Raw genomic sequence first — 16,749 nt, forward strand, 5'->3', positions numbered from 1 at the left:
ATCTATACATATAACGCACTTCCAATCCAAATACCAATGTCATATTTTAAGGGGATAGAGAAACAAATCACTAATTTCATATGGAAGGGAAAGAACTCCCGGATAAGCAAAGCATTACTGAAAAAGAAGAAAGTGGGAGGCCTCACTCTACCTGATTTCAGAACTTATTATACAGCTACAGTAGTCAAAACAGCCTAGTACTGGTACAACCACAGGCACATAGACCAATGGAACAGAATTGAGAACCAGATATGAATCCATCCACGTATGAGCAGCTGATATTTGACAAAGGACCAGTGTCAGTCAATTAGGGAAATGATGGTCTTTTTAACAAATGGTGCTGGCATAACTGGATATCCATTTGCAAAAGAATGAAACAGGACCCATACCTCACACCATGCACAAAAACTAACTCCAAGTGGATCAAAGACCTAAACATAAAGACTAAAATGATAAAGATCATGGAAGAAAAAATAGAGACAACCCTAGGAGCCCTAATACAAGGCATAAACAGAATACAAAACATTACCAAAAATGATAAAGAGAAACCAGATAACTGGGAGCTCCTAAAAATCAAACACCTATGCTCATCTAAAGACTTCACCAAAAGAGTGAAAAGACCACCTACAGACTGGGAAACAATTTTCAGCTATAACATCTCCAACCAGCACCTGATCTCTAAAATCTACATGATTCTCTCAAAACTCAACCACAAAAAGACAAACAAGCCAATCAAGAAGCGGGCAAAGGATATGAACACACACTTCACTAAAGAAGATATTCAGGCAGCTAACAGATACATGAGAAAATGCTCTCAATCATTAGCCATTAGAGAAATGCAAATTAAAACTATGATGAGATTCCATCTCACACCAACTAGACTGGCATTAATCCAAAAAACACAAAATAATAAATGTTGGAGAGGCTGCGGAGAGATTGGAACTCTCATACACTGCTGGTGGGATTGTAAAATGGTACAACCACTTTGGAAATCCATCTGGAGTTATCTTAAACAGTTAGAAATAGAACTACCATACAACCGAGAAATCCCACTCCTTGGAATATACCCTAGAGATACAAGAGCCTTCACACAAACAGATATATGCACACCCATGTTTATTGCAGCTCTGTTTACAATAGCAAAAAGCTGGAAGCAACCAAGATGTCCGTCAACAGATGAATGGGTAAATAAATTGTGGTATATTCACACAATGGAATACTACGCATCGATAAAGAACAGTGACGAATCTCTGAAACATTTCATAACATGGAGGAATCTGGAAGGCATTATGCTGAGGGAAATAAGTCACAGGCAAAAGGACAAATATTGCATAAGACCACTATTATAAGATCTTGAGAAATAGAAAAAACGGAGAAGAACACATACTTTTGAGGTTACGAGGTGGGGAGGGAGGGAGAGGGTTTTTTACTGATTTATTAGTAGATAAGAACTGCTTTAGCTGAAGGGAAGGACAACACTCAATACATGGAAGGTCAGCTCAATTGGACTGGACCAAAAGCAAAGAAGTTTCCGGGATAAAATGAATGCTTCAAAGGTCAGCGAAGCAAGGGCGGGGGTTTGGGAACCATGGTTTAAGGGGACTTCTAAGTCAATGGGCAAAATAATTCTATTATGAAAACATTCTGCATCCCACTTTGAAATGTGGCGTCTGGGGTCTTAAATGCTAACAAGCTGCCATCTAAGATGCATCAATTGGTCTCAATCCACCTGGAGCAAAGGAGAATGAAGAACACCAAGGTCACACGACAACTAAGAGCCCAAGAGACAGAAAGGGCCACATGAACCAGAGACCTACATCATCCTGAGACCAGAAGAACTAGTTGGTGCCCGGCCACAATCAATGACTGCCCTGACAGGGAGCACAATAGAGAACCCCTGAGGGAGCAGGGGACCAGTGGGATGCAGACCCCAAATTCTCATAAAAAGACCATACGTAATGGTCTGACTAGGACTAGAGGAATCCCGGTGGTCATGGTCCCCAAACCTTCTGTTGGCACAGGACGGGAACCATCCCCGAAGACAACTCATCAGACATGAAAGGGACTGGACAGAGGGTAGGAGAGAGATGCTGATGAAGAGTGAGCTAATTATATCAGGTGGACACTTGAGACTGTGTTGGCATCTCCTGTCTGGAGGGGGGATGGGAGGATAGAGAGAGTTGGAAGCTGGCAAAATTGTCACGAAAGGAGAGACTGGAAGGGCTGACTCATTAGGGGGACAGCAAGTGGGAGTAAGGAGTAAGATGTATATAAACTTATATGTGACAGACTGACTTGATTTGTAAACATTCACTTGAAGCTCAATAAAAGTTAATAAAAAAAATAATAATAATAATTCACCATGACCAAGTGGGATTCATACCAAGTATGCAGGGATGGTTCAACATTAGAAAAACAATTAATGTAATCCACCACATAAATAAAACAAAAGACAAGAATCACATGATTTTATCAATGGATGCAGAAAAGGCATTTGACAAAGTTCAGCACTCATTCATGATAAAAAACTCTCAGCAAAACAGGAATAGAAGAAAAATTCCTCAACATAATAAAGGGCATTTATACAAAGCCAACAGCCAACATCACCCTAAATGGAGAGAGCCTGAAAACATTCTCACTGAGATTGGGAACCAGGCAAAGATGCCCTTTATCACCACTCTTATTCAACATTGTGCTGGAAGTCCTAGCCAGAGCAGTTAGGCTAGATAAAGAAATAAAGGGCATCCAGATTGGCAAGGAAGAAGTCAGAGTATCTCTATTTGCAGATGACATGATCTTATACACAGAAAACCCTAAGGAATCCTCCAGAAAACTACTGAAACTAATAGAAGAGTTCAGCAGAGTATCAGGATACAAGATACACATACAAAAATCAGTTGCGTTTCTCTACACTAACAAAAAGAACATTGAACAGGAAATCAACAAATCAATGCCATTTAGTAGCCCCCAAGAAGATAAAATACTTAGGAATAAATCTTACCAGAGATGTAAAAGACTTATACAAAGAAAACTACAGTACACTTTTGTAAGAAACCAAAAGAGGCTTACATAAGTGGAAGAACATACCTTGCTCGTGGATAGGAAGACTTAACATTATAAAAATGTCTATTCTGCCAAAAGTGATCTATACATGTAACGCAATTCCAATCCAAATCCCAAGGACATTCCTTAACGAGGTGGAAAAACAAATCATCAATTTCATATGGAAGGGAGAGGCCCCGGATAAATAAGGCATTACTGAAAAAGAAGAACAAAGTAGGAGGCCTTACTTTACCTGATTTTAGAACCTATTATACAGCCACAGTAGTCAAAACAGCCTGGTACTGGTACAATAACAGATACATGGACCAATGGAACAGAATTGAGAATTCAGACATAAATCCATCCACATATGAGCAGTTGATATTTGAAAAAGGCCCCAAAACAGTTAAATGGGGAAAAGACAGCCTCTTTAAGAAATGGTACTGGCATCACTGGATATCCATCTGCAAAAAAATGAAACAAGACCCATACCTCACTCCATGCACAAAAACTAACTCAAAATGGATCAAAGACCTAAATATAAAATCTAAAACGATAAAGATCATGGAAGAAAAAATAAGGACAACGCTAGGAGCCCTAATACATGGCATAAACAGTATACAAAACATTATGAAGAATGTAGAAGAAAAACTAGACAACTGGGAGCTCCTAAAAATCAAACACTTATGCTCATCCAAAGACTTCACCAAAAGAGTCAAAAGACTACCTACAGACTGGGAAAAAGTTTTTAGCTATCACACTTCTGATCAGCGCCTGATCTCTAAAATCTACATGATGCTGCAAAAACTCAACTGCAAAAAGACAAATAACCCAGTGAAAAAAATGGGCAAAAGATATGACTCCACACTTCACTAAAGAAGACATGCAGGTAGCTAACAGATATATGAGGAAATGTTCACGATCATTAGCCATTAGAGAAATGCAGGTCAAAACTACCATGTGATTTCATGTCACTCCAACAAGGCTAGCATTAATCCAAAAAACACAAAATAATAAATGTTGGAGAGGCTGTGGAGAGATCAGAACACTTCTACACTGCTGGTGGGAATGTCAAATGGTACAATCACTTTGGAAATCGATTTGGCACTTCCTTAAAAAGCTAGAAGTAGAACTACCATATGATCCAGCAATTCCACTCCTTGGAATATATCCTAGAGAAATAAGAGCCTTTACACGAACAGATATATGCACACCCATGTTTATTGCAGCACTGTTTACAATAGCAAAAAGATGGAAGCAGCCAAGGTGCCCATCAACGGATGAATTGATAAATAAATTATAGTATATTGACACAATGGAATACTATGCATTGATAAAGAACAGTGAGGAATCTGTGAAACATTTCATAACATGGCAGAACCTGGAAGGTATTATGCTGAGTGAAATTAGTCAGTTGCAAAAGAACAAATATTGTATAAGACCACCATTTTAAGAAATTGAGAAATAGTTTAAACTGAGAAGAAAACATTCTTTTGTGGTTACGAGAGAGGGGAGGAAGGGAGGGTGGGAGACGGGTATTCACTAATTAGATAGTAGGTAAGAACTACTTTAGGTGAAGTGAAAGACAGCACACAGTACAGGGGAGGTCAGCACAATTGGACTAAACCAAAAGCAAAGCAGTTTCCTAAATAAACTGAATGCTTCGAAGGCCAGCGTAGCAGGGGCAGGGGTCTGGGGACCATGGTTTCAGAGGACATCTAAGTCAATTGGCATAATAAAATCTATTAAGAAAACATTCCACATCGCACTTTGAAGAGTGGCGTCTGGGGTCTTAAACGCTAGCAAGCAGACATCTAAGATGCATCAATTGGTCTCAGCCCACCTGGATCAAAGGAGAATGAAGAACACCAAGGACACAAGGCGATTACAAGCCCGAGACAGAAAGGGCCACATGAACCAGAGAGTACATCATCCTGACACCAGAAGAACTGGATGGTGCCCGGCTACAACAGATGACCGCCCTGAAAAGGAACACAACAGAGAACCCCTGAGGGAACAGGAGAGCAGTGGGATGCAGACCCCAAATTCTCAGAAGACCAGACTTAACGGTCAGACTGAGACTAGAAGGACCCCGGTGATCATGGCCCCCAGACCTTCTGTTGGCCCAGGACAGGAACCATTCCCAAAGCCAACTCTTCAGACATGGATTGGACTGGACAATGGGTTGGAGAGGGATGCTGGTGAGGAGTGAGCTTCTTGGATCAGGTGGACACTTGAGACTATGTTGGCATCTCCTGCCTGGAGGGGAGATGAGAGGGTGGAGGGGGTTAGAAGCTGGCGAGATGGACACTAAAAAAGAGAGTGGAGGGAGACAGCGGGGTGTCTCATTAGGGGGAGAGTAATTGAGAGTGTGTAGCAAGGTGTATATGGTTTTTTGTGTGAGAGACTGTCCTTGATTTGTAAACTTTCATTTAAAGCACAATAAAAATTATATTTAAAAAAGGGTACTGTATTAAGAAATGTGTACTGAAATTAACACTTCCCTTTTCCCAATACTTTTTGAGGCTATCAGGAGAGCAGAGTCAAGATCTCCACATCAAAGAGTAACAGTTACTAGTCACCTGTTAAGTCTTGATAAAAACTTTTTGCTGTATTTTTGAACACCTGAGAAAGCAAATGACTCTAATAATAACTAAAAATCTTTTTGCAAGTCAGGTTGATTCTCATTCTTTCCTTTCCACAAAATTAAAGAAAGCCTAAAAGTTGTCAGAGAATAAGCAATTAAAATGTATCTTTAATTTAGGGGTTTTTTTTTTTTTTCAAATAACTGGGGAAAGCTTAAAAGAATTGAATGTCAATGCTATAACCAAATTTCATCTATTACCTTCTACTTTCATAAAATTTCTGAAAACTTGTATCTACCAAAAATAAAAGAACGGTTAAGCAGCCATTTTCCTCCTGTCTCCTTCCAGCAACGCGCGATATTCATTCACAAATCCACAGAGGAAAAGCCATGCCTATTCATCTCATTATATGATTCACTGTGCATAAAATTCCATTTTAAATGTTTAATTATTTTTTCAAAATTTGTAATATATTTATGCTGCTTTAAACAATTATGTACTAGTGAAACTTTAAATCATCTTGAAGGAAAATTTTTAACAGAATCATATGGTCACAGAAAATTTAACTTTATATTCATGTTTTTATTAGAGATATTACGTGGTTTTCAGGCAATAACTTTCAAACATAAAATTTTATTACATTAAAAAATCTGTGGAGGAGTATAAAAGGAAGTTGAAGGAGTAAAATAAAAATATAAAAGTTCAGACTGTTAAAGAAGAGCTTGCTTATGTATTTTTATAAAATGGATGATTGTGGCTATCAAATTGCCAGAGTGCAGTTACTTAGAATTTAATATATTTGAAACAGTGATAAAGCAGTTTTTAAAATGTCAATATTAACAATACACTAGAAATTATATCCTCTGCAACTATTTACATTTGGATGAATTTTTTTTTTCTTACTGAACATTTCTTTTTTTTATTGTACTTTAGATAAAGGTTTACAGAACAAACTAGCTTCTCATTGAACAGTTAGTACACATATTGTTTTATGACACTGGTTACCAACCCCATGACATGTCAACACTCTCCCTTCTTGACCTTGGTTGTGAAGAATATATTAGGTGTCAACTTAAAAATAGGCTGGGGGTTGGTGTATGGCATTTCAAAATGCTTTTGAGGAAAAGGGAACAAAAAAAACGTGAAGACCTCTGCCTTGAGGACTTAAGAAGCATGGTTGAAAACCACTGAAATATATAATTTCCAGTCACTAGAAATTTCCATTCATTTATATACAATTTATACAATTTCCATTCATTTACAAAGGACCACACAGTCTCTTCTCTGTCAACTACGCCCCTCTCTCCACTCTAGAGGCCAATTATTACTCTATTAATCTGAGAGAAGACCTGCGAGATGGGTTGTATTATATCCTCATTTTACTACAGAGAGTTTAAGCTGATAATGTTAGGTTGGGATTTGAACACAGGTAGTTTGACTCCAGAGTCCACGTTCTTGACCTCTATGCTGTCTCCAGCACGATTTCACATACAAGGTCTTTGGTGATACGACTTCTGCTATATAGGGTTGCTATGAGTCGGAATTGACTCAACAGCACTGGGTTTGGTTTTTTTGGGTTTTTATCACTCCTCTTTAGCCCAACCTACATAATTCACCTACAGTGAATTTTGTACCCCAGCCTGTCTCAACTGCTATTTCCACTACCCCAAAGTTCCCAGCTCTCGGTGTTCTTCCCCAGCTCTCTAAAGGTGGGGCTCTTTAGGCCGACCAGCTCCTAATCATCCTTTAGATCTCAACTCAGTTATAATTTTCACAGTTCAGAAGAATGTCCCAGACTTCTCTCCCCAACACCCAGAAAAAAGCAAAAGGAAACAACACAAAAACTGAGTTAGATGTCCCTCCTGTTATTCCCAGAACACTCTGTCCTTACGTCTACCACTCACTACGATGTGTTGCAGAGATCTGCTGCGCTTCTCTGTCTTCCCCTTTCCCTCATCAAATTAGACTATAAGATCCTGAGAGGAAGAAGTCCTTTTTCGACCTTCGTATCCTCAGTGCCCAGCATATAGCAGATACCTAAGTATTTGCTGAATAAATGAGGGTTGCATTGTTTTTAAGGAGCCCTGGATGAGCAGTGGTTAAAGCGCTCAGCTGCTAATCAAAAAGGTCTGTGGTTCAAACCCACCAGCCACTCTGTGGGAGAAGGAAATGGCAGTCTTGCTTCCATAAATATCACAGCCTTAGAAACCCTATGGGCAATGGGTTTGGTTTTGGGTTTCTATGTTGTTGTTGTTATGTGCTATCAATTAGATTCCGACTCATAACAACCCTACAGGACAGTACAGCTGCCCCATAGGCTGTAATCTTTACGGAAGCAGAATGGCAGGTCTTTCTCCCATGGAACTGCTGGGCGAGTTCAAACTGCCTGCCTTTCACTTAGCAGCTGAGCACTTAACCACTGCACTACCAGGGCTCCTTAGGAGGGTTATAATTATTCATATTTACAATGGTCTACCTTTTTTTCCAGTGACTGACTCTTTCCATCTTCAAGTAGCACTGAAGACTTAACACTGGATTTGCACGTCACTTCTGCAGCTTAAAAAAAAAAAAAACACGGAGCATTAAAGAAACAATGAAATTTAACTCATATAATAAGTTAAACATTGAAAACAGACCTTACAGTCATGCTACTTACTCATTATTAACTTACTTAAAACAATGCAATAAAATTTATAAACAAAATGTATGCTGCCAATGCAGTAAGCATTTATGTAAAGTATCTTCAAATTAATTGGCGATAGATCTATGGAATCATGCAATGTTTATTGAAAATTATTACATGGCATTTGCATTTGAATACTTCATTCTGAAAACTCAAGGTCAACATTTTATAGGAATCTTATAAATATTAAAGGTTTGAGGAAATTCTTAGACTGAGTAACATTGTAATGGAACAATGAGAGGTTCCATAAAACACCATTAATACAAATTTCTGATTTAGATTTTGTTTTACTTTTAATATACCTAAGCTGGATGGTAAGTGAAAGAAGAAGGATTCAACCTCAAGCAGTATGACTCTGGAGTCTGTGCGCTCACCTGCTCTGACATAAGTTCCCTCCATAGTAGCAATAACAACCAACAAACGCAAATGGGAGGAAATTTTTTCATTAACAATAGGAAAAAAAGTTGTACTCAAGACAAATTTAACAAGAAAGGCACAGGGCCCTTGTCATGATTAAGGCTGTGTGTCAACTTCGCTGGGCCATGTTTCTCAGTAGTTTGGCAGTTATGGTATAGTTTTGCAGCTATGTAATGATGTAATCACCTCCATAATGAGATCTGATAAAATATAAGGACCTCCACAATAAGATTTTCTATGAGCAGCCAATAAGTTGAAAAGGGGTGTGGCCTGCATCCAATATAAGTGGACTTTCTGGCAAAGCTCCTTGGCTCTTGCTCTCTCTGGATCCTGCAGGTGGCTCCTGTTCATCTGCTCTCCGGTTCTTGGAAGTTGAGCTAGCAGCTTACCTGCCGATCTTGGGATTCATCAGCCTCCGCAGCCTGTCAGCCAGCGGCCTGCCAGCTTACCTGCCGATCTTGGGATTCATCAGCCTCCGCAGCCTGTCAGCCAGCGGCCTGCCAGCTTACCTGCCGATCTTGGGATTCATCAGCCTCCGCAGCCTGTCAGCCAGCGGCCTGCCAGCTTACCTGCCGATCTTGGGATTCATCAGCCTCCGCAGCCTGTCAGCCAGCGGCCTGCCAGCTTACCTGCCGATCTTGGGATTCATCAGCCTCCGCAGCCTGTCAGCCAGTGGCCTGCCAGCTTACCTGTCAATCTTGGCTTTGTCAGCCCCTGCAGCTACATGGGTCAGGAGAAGCCTCCGGCCTGACATGGGCTCAAGCATAATGGCGCAGGACCCTGCAGTGTTTGGTTCTGTTGAAGGTAGGGTTGCTATGAGTTGGAACCAATTCGACAGCATCTAACAACATATGTATATGTGTTCATATATGTCTACGTATATACATACGTATACATAGATTATATATATACACACACGTGCTTCACCGGTTTTGCTTCTCTAGAGAAGCCAGCCTAAGACAGCCCTAAATGAAGAAAACTTGAAACCATATGAAATAGCATACACTAAGATCTGCAAAAATGTATCACAAAATGTTTCATTTTTCCAAATATAAATTTAACAAAATTCCAATTAGAGGCCCTGCAGGATTCTTTTAATTGAATAAAATAATTTCAAAGTATATATGAAAGACCAAATACCTGAAAATAGGCAAGAAATATAAGTTAAAAAAAAGACTTTGCCTTACCACTTTATCAGAATATACTATAAATCACTGTAATCAAATCAACATGTATTTGAATAAGAATAGACTAAAAGACTTCTACAACAGAACAGACAATCCAGAAACTGATCCCAGGACTTACGAGAATTTAATATACAACAAAGATGGTATTTCATCTTTGAAATCAATTATCCTTTGAAAAGGACAGGCTAATAAATAGAGCTGGTACAACTACAACTAAATTTGAAAGAAAAGAATGCATTGGGAAGAATATTTGGACCAAAATGACAAAGGGTTAACATCTATATCATACAACAAGCTCTTATACATTGACAAGAAAAGACAACCCAAGAGAAAAACAGTAAATGATAGACAATACACAAAAGAGCAAAACCAAACAGCAGACACAATCTAACAAACTCAGTAATAGTCAGGGAAATGCAAATTAAATATAATTGGAAATGTAGAGTAAGAGATAGTATCATGTAATGATGATAAAAACGTGAATTGTTAGAACATTTTTGGATAGCAAACTGTCAATGCTTATTAAAATTAAAAATATATATATCACCCTTGGGAGTTGTGAGGAGGAATAATGACCCAAACAAAGCATACAATGAGCTTCTGGGGATGTTGGCAATGTTCTGTTTATTGATATGGGTGCAGGTTACACAAGTGTGTTCAGTTTGAACTAAAACCTAAGGCTATATTTACACACACACACACACACACACACACACACACACATACATAGTCTTAGGCTGAGTTCTCTAGAGAAGAAAAGCCAGTGAAGCATGTATATATATGTTGTTGTTAGGTGCCCTCGAGTCAATTCCAACTCATAGCAATCCCATGCACAACAGAACAAAACACTGCCTGCCGGGTCCTGCACCATCCTCATGATCATTGTTATGCTTAAGCCCATTGTTGCAGCCACTGTGTGAATCCATCTTGTTGAGGCCCTTCCTTTTTTTCACTGACCCTCTACTTTACCAAGCATGATATCCTTCTGCAGGGACTGATGCCTCCTGATAACATGTTCAAAGTATGTGAGATGAAGTCCTCCCATCCTAACTTTTAAGGAGCATTCTGGATATCCTTCTTCCAAGACAGATTTGTTCGTTCTTTTGGCAGTCTGTGCTATACTGAGTATTCTTCGTCAACGCCATAATTCAAAGGCATCAGTTCCACTTTGGTTTTCCATATTCATTATCCAGCTTTCGCATGCATGTATATATATGTATACAGAGAGATTTATATCAAGAAAATGGCTCACCCAGCTGTAGATGCTGAAAAGTCCCAAGTCCAGAGGTCACGCATCAGGCTGGAGGCTTTTCCTGACTCATGTAGCTGCGGGGGCTGATGAACACAACATCAGCAAGGAAAATAGTAGGCTACTGACTCAAATTCTGTTATTGATTGAATTATGTCCCCCAAAAATGTGTGTCAACTTGGCTAGCCCACGATTTCCAGTTGTCTTAGTCATTTGGTGCTGCTGTAACAGAAATACCACAAGTGGATGGCTTTAACAAACAGAAGTTTATTCTCTCACAGCCTAGTAGACTAGAAGTCCAAATTCAAGGCATCAGCTCCAGGCAAAGGCTTTCTCTGTTAGCTCTGGAGGAAGGTCCTTGTCATCAATCTTCCCCTGGACTAGGAGCTTCTCCATGTAGGAACCCAGGTCCAGAGGAGTTACTTTGCCCCCAGTGCTGCTTTCTTGATAGTATGAGGTCCTCTACTTTCTGCCCAATTCCCACTCATCTCTTGTAAGATAAAAGGTGGTGCAGCCCACATCCCAGGGAAACTCACTTTATATGGGATCATGGATGTGACCTTACTAAGGATGTTACAATCCCAGCCTATCCTCTCATCTTGCCTCATTAACCACAGGCAGAGATTAGGATTTATAACACAAAGGAAAATCACAATCACAAAATGGAGGACAACACCACAATACTGAGAATCATGGTTTAACCAAGTTGAAACATATTTTGGGGAGACACAATTCAATCCATGACACTAGTATTGTGTGGCTGTTCACCATTTTGTGATCTGATGTGATTATCCTATGTATTGTAAATCCTAACCTTTATGATGTTAATTAGACAGGATTAGAGGCAGTTATGTTAATGAGGCAGAACTCAATCTACAGGATTAGGTTTTATCTTGAGTCAAGCTCCTTCAAGAATAAAAAAGAGAATTGAGCAGAAAGGAGAGGGACCTCATTACCACAAAGAAAGAAGAGCCAGGAACACAGCAAATCCTTTGGACCTGGGGTCCCTACACTGATAAGCTGGGCAAGGCTGATGACAAGGAGCTTTCCCAGAGCCGACACAGAGAGAAACCGTTCCCCTGACACTGGCACCTTGAATTCAGACTTCTAGCCTCTTAAACTGTGAGAGAAGAAATTTCTGCTTGTTAAAGCCATCCACCTGTGGTATTTTTGTTATAGCAGCACTAGATAAGAAGACAGGTTCCAAGAACCAGAGGTCAGATGATGACGAGTCAGAGTCTGGATCCAGAGCAGAGCAAAAGCCAGCAAGGTTTGCCAGAAAGTCCATATGTATTTGATGCAGGCTCCATCCCCAAGGAAACTCCCTTTCAGCTGACTCGCTACCCATAGCAGATCTCATCACCGAGGTGATTACATTACAGTATATCTCATCATGGAGATGATTACATCATTACATAACTCCAAACTACATCATAACTGCCAAACAACTGAGAATCACGGCCCAGCCAACTTGAAATAAAACCTTAAACATGACAGTCCACATCTTGTCAACTTGGCACCTATGCACTCCTCCTTAAACCACATATAATCTCTAAATAAAGACAATTACAAAGTCATACTTGTGCCTAACGTGATACAACTAACACACGTACAAATAAAAATCCACTACCCCTGTTTACATTTTATATTTTATTAGTGAAGAAAATTTTATATTTTATTAGTGAAGAAAACAAAAAATACTTGATGCACACATGTTGTCGTTATTGTTGTTGTTGTTGGGTGCTGTTGATTCAGTTCTGACTCATAGAGGTCCTATGTACAAGAAAATGAAACACTGTCCAGTCCTGGTGACTGGACATCTTCATGATCCGTGTTATGCTTCAGTCTATTGTTCCAGCCACAGTGTCAATCCACCTCGTTGAGGGTCTTCCTCTTTTTCACTGACTCTCTGCTTTACTGAGCATGATGTCCTTCTCCAGGGACTGATCCCTCCTGATAGCATGACCAAAGTATGTGAGACATAGTCTCGCTATCTTTGCTTCTAAGGAGCATTCTGGATGTACTTCTTCCAGGACAGATTTGTTTGTTCTTTTGGCAGTCCATGGTATATTCAGTATTCTTCGCCAACACCACAATTCAAAGGTGTCAATTCTTCTCGGTCTTCCTTATTCACTGTCCAGCTTTCACATGCATATGATGTGATTGAAAATACCATGACTTGTGTCAGGCACACCTTGGTCTTCAAGATGGCATCTTTGCTCTTCAACACTTTGAAGAGGTCCTTTGCAGCCCAATGCCCGATGCAATCCATCTTTTGATTTCTTGACTTCTGCTTCCATGGCTGATGATTGTGGATCCAAGTAAAATGAAACCCTTGACAACTTCAGTCTTTTCCCATTTATCATGACGTTGCTCACTGGTCCAGTTGTAAGGATTTTTGTTTTCTTTATGTTGAGGTGCAATCCATACTGAAGGCTGTAGTCTTTGATATTCATTAGTAAGTGCTTTAAATCCTCTTCACTCTCAGCAAGCAAGGCTGGGTCATCTGCATAACTCAGGTTGTTAATGACTTCCTCCAACCCTGATGCCCCACTCTTCTTCATATAGTCCAGCCTATCAGATTATTTGCTCAGCATACAGATTGAATAGGTATGGTGAAAAGATGCAACCATGACACACACCTTTCCTGACTTTAAACCAATCAGTATCCCCTTGTTCTGTCCGAACAACTGCCTCTTGATCTACATACAGGTTCCTCATGAGCACAATTAAGTGTACTGGAATTTCCATTCTTTGCAACATTATCCATAATTTCTTATGATCCACACAGTTGAATGCCTTTGCATAGTCAATAAAATACAGGTAAACATCCTTCTAGTATTCTCTGCTTTCAGCCAGGATCCATCTGACATCAGCAATGATATCCCTGGTTCCACGTCCTCTTCTGAATCCAACCTAAATTCTGGCAGTTCCCTGTCGATATACTGCTGCAGCCGCTTTTGAATGATCTTGAGCAAAATTTTGCTTGAGTGTGATATTAACGATATTGTTCTATAATTTTCGCACTCAGTTGGGTCACCTTTCTTGGGAATAGCCATGAAATATGGATCTCTTCCAGCTGGTTGGTCAGAAAGCTGTCTTCCTTGTTTCTTGGCATAGACGAGTGTTGTTGAAACACCTCAGTTGATATTCTGTCAATTCCTGGAGCTTTGTTTTTCGCCAATGCCTTCAGTGCAGCTTGGACTTCTTCCTTCAGTACCATTGGCTCCTGATCATATGCTACCTCTTCAAATGGCCTCGGTGATAGAAACAATGCCAGAGATCAAATGATATAATTTTGCAAGACAAACGACTTCTTCATTGCAAATACCTTTTTCAACCAATGTAAACGGCGACTATACACATGGATCTTGCCAGATGGAACACACAGAAATCAAGTCAGCTACTTCTGTGGAAAGAGACAAAGGAAAACCTCAATATCATCAGTCAGAACAAGGCCAGGCAGCAACTGAGGAAGACCATCAATTGCTCATATGCAAGTTCAAGGTGAAACTGAAGAAAATCAGAGCAAGTCCATGAGAGCCAAAATACTACCTTCAGTATGTCCCACCTGAATTTAGAGACCATCTCAAGAATAGATTCGATGTGTTGAACACTAATGACCGAAGATCAGACAAATTGTGGAATGACATCAAGGACATCATAACTGAAGGAAGCAAGAGGTCACTGAAAAGACAGGAAAGAAAAGACCAAGATGGATGTCAGAGGAGATGCTGAAACATTGAGCAGCTAAAGCAAAAGGAAAAAATGATGAAGTAAAAGAACTGAACAGAAGATTTCAAAGGGCGGCTCAAGAAGACAAACTATTATAATGACATGCAGAGAGCTGGAGATAGAAAATCAAAAGGGAAGAAAACACTCGGTGTTTCTCATGCTGAAAGACCTGAGGAAAAAATTCAAGCCTTGAACTGCAATAGTGAAGGACTCTATAGGGAAGATACTAAACGAGGCAGGAAGCATCAAAAGAACATGGAAGGAACACATGCACATGAGGCAACTGAAAATACAAGGGTTTCAGATAGGCACATCTTACTGCTCAAAGTGATGTCTTTGCTTTTTAACACCTCACAGAGATCTTTTGGACCAAATTTGCCCAGTGCAATACATCCTTTGATTTCTGGACTGCTGCTTCCATGGGCATTGATTACGGATCCAAGTAAAATGAAATCCTTGTCAATTTCAGTATTTTCTCCATTTATGACGATGTTGCTTATTGGTCCAGTTGTGAGGATTATTGTTTTCTTTACGCTGAGGTGAAATCCATATTGCAAGCTGTAGTTTTTGATCTTTGTCAACAACTGCTTTTAGCCCTCTTCACTTTCAGCAAGCAAGCTTTTGTCCTCCGATTATACCAAGTTGTTAATGAGTCTTCCTCCAATCCTGATGCCACATTCTTCTTCATACGGCCCAGCTTCTCAGATTTGCTCAGCATACAGTTTCATTAAGAATGGTGAAAGGATACAATCCTGATGAACACCTTTCTTGACTTTAAACCATGCACTATTCCCTTGTTCCGTTTGAATGACTATGTCATGGACTAAGTACAGGCTGCTTGTGGGCACAATTAAGCATTGTGGAATTCCTAGTCTTCTCAACGTTGTCCGTAATTTGTTATGAGCCACAGAGTCAAATGCCTTTGCATAGTCAATAAAACAAACGTAAACATCCTTCTGGTATTCTCTGCTTTCATCCTGGATCCAGCTCATAACAGCAATGATATCCCTTGTTCCACGTCCTCTTCTGAATCTGGCTTGAATTTCTGGCAGTTCCCTGTCAAGGTAATGCTTGTAACCGCTTTTGAATGATCTTCAGCAAAATTTTACTTGCGCATGATATTAATGATGTTGTCGTCATTAGGTGCCATCAAGTCAGTTCTGACTCATAGCGACCCCATGCACAACAGAAAGAACACTGCCCGGTCCTGCACCATCCTCACAGTCGTTATGCTTGAGCTCACTGTTGCAGCCACTGTGTCAATCCACTTCATTAAGAGTCTTTCTCTTTTCCACTGACTCTACTTTGCCAAGCATGATGTCCTTCTCCAGGGACTGATCCCTCCTGACAACATGTCCAAAGTATGTAAGATGCTGTCTCGCCATCCTTGCTTCTAAGGAGCATTCTGGTTGCACTTCTTCTAAGACAAATTTGTTTGTTCTTTTAGCAGTCCATGATATAGTCAATATTCTTCGCCAACACTACAATTTAAAGTTGTCAAGTCTTCTTCAGTCTTCCTTATTCATCATCCAGCTTTCACATGCATATGATGCGATTGAAAATACCATGGCTTGGGTCAGTCGCATCTTAGTCTTCAAGATGACATCTTTGCTTTCCAACACTTTAAAGAGGTCCTTTGCAGCCCAATGCCCAATGCAATGCATCTTTTGATTTCTTGACTGCTGCTTCCAGGGCTGTTGATTGTGGATCCAAGTAAAATGAAATCCTTGACAACTTCAATCTTTTCTCTGTTTATCATGATGTTGCTCATTCATCCAGTTGTGAGGATTTTTGTTTTCTTTATGCTGAGGTGCAATCCACAATGAAGGCTGTGGTCTTTGGTCTTCATCA

At 39.9% G+C, this 16,749-nt stretch overlaps 1 protein-coding gene across 1 annotated transcript in view; it reads right to left on the reverse strand.

The window, feature by feature from the left end:
* The window catches only part of POLN (DNA polymerase nu), a 236,393-nt gene that overhangs the window by 194,560 nt on the left and 25,084 nt on the right, over positions 1-16,749 (reverse strand). The window contains exon 2 of the mRNA XM_003411340.3: positions 8,104-8,183. Coding sequence (XP_003411388.3) covers positions 8,104-8,183 — 80 coding nt within the window. The remainder of the gene's footprint in view (positions 1-8,103; positions 8,184-16,749) is intronic.

The sequence above is a fragment of the Loxodonta africana genome, chromosome 5, assembly GCF_030014295.1.
Source record: "Loxodonta africana isolate mLoxAfr1 chromosome 5, mLoxAfr1.hap2, whole genome shotgun sequence".
Taxonomy (NCBI): domain Eukaryota; kingdom Metazoa; phylum Chordata; class Mammalia; order Proboscidea; family Elephantidae; genus Loxodonta; species Loxodonta africana.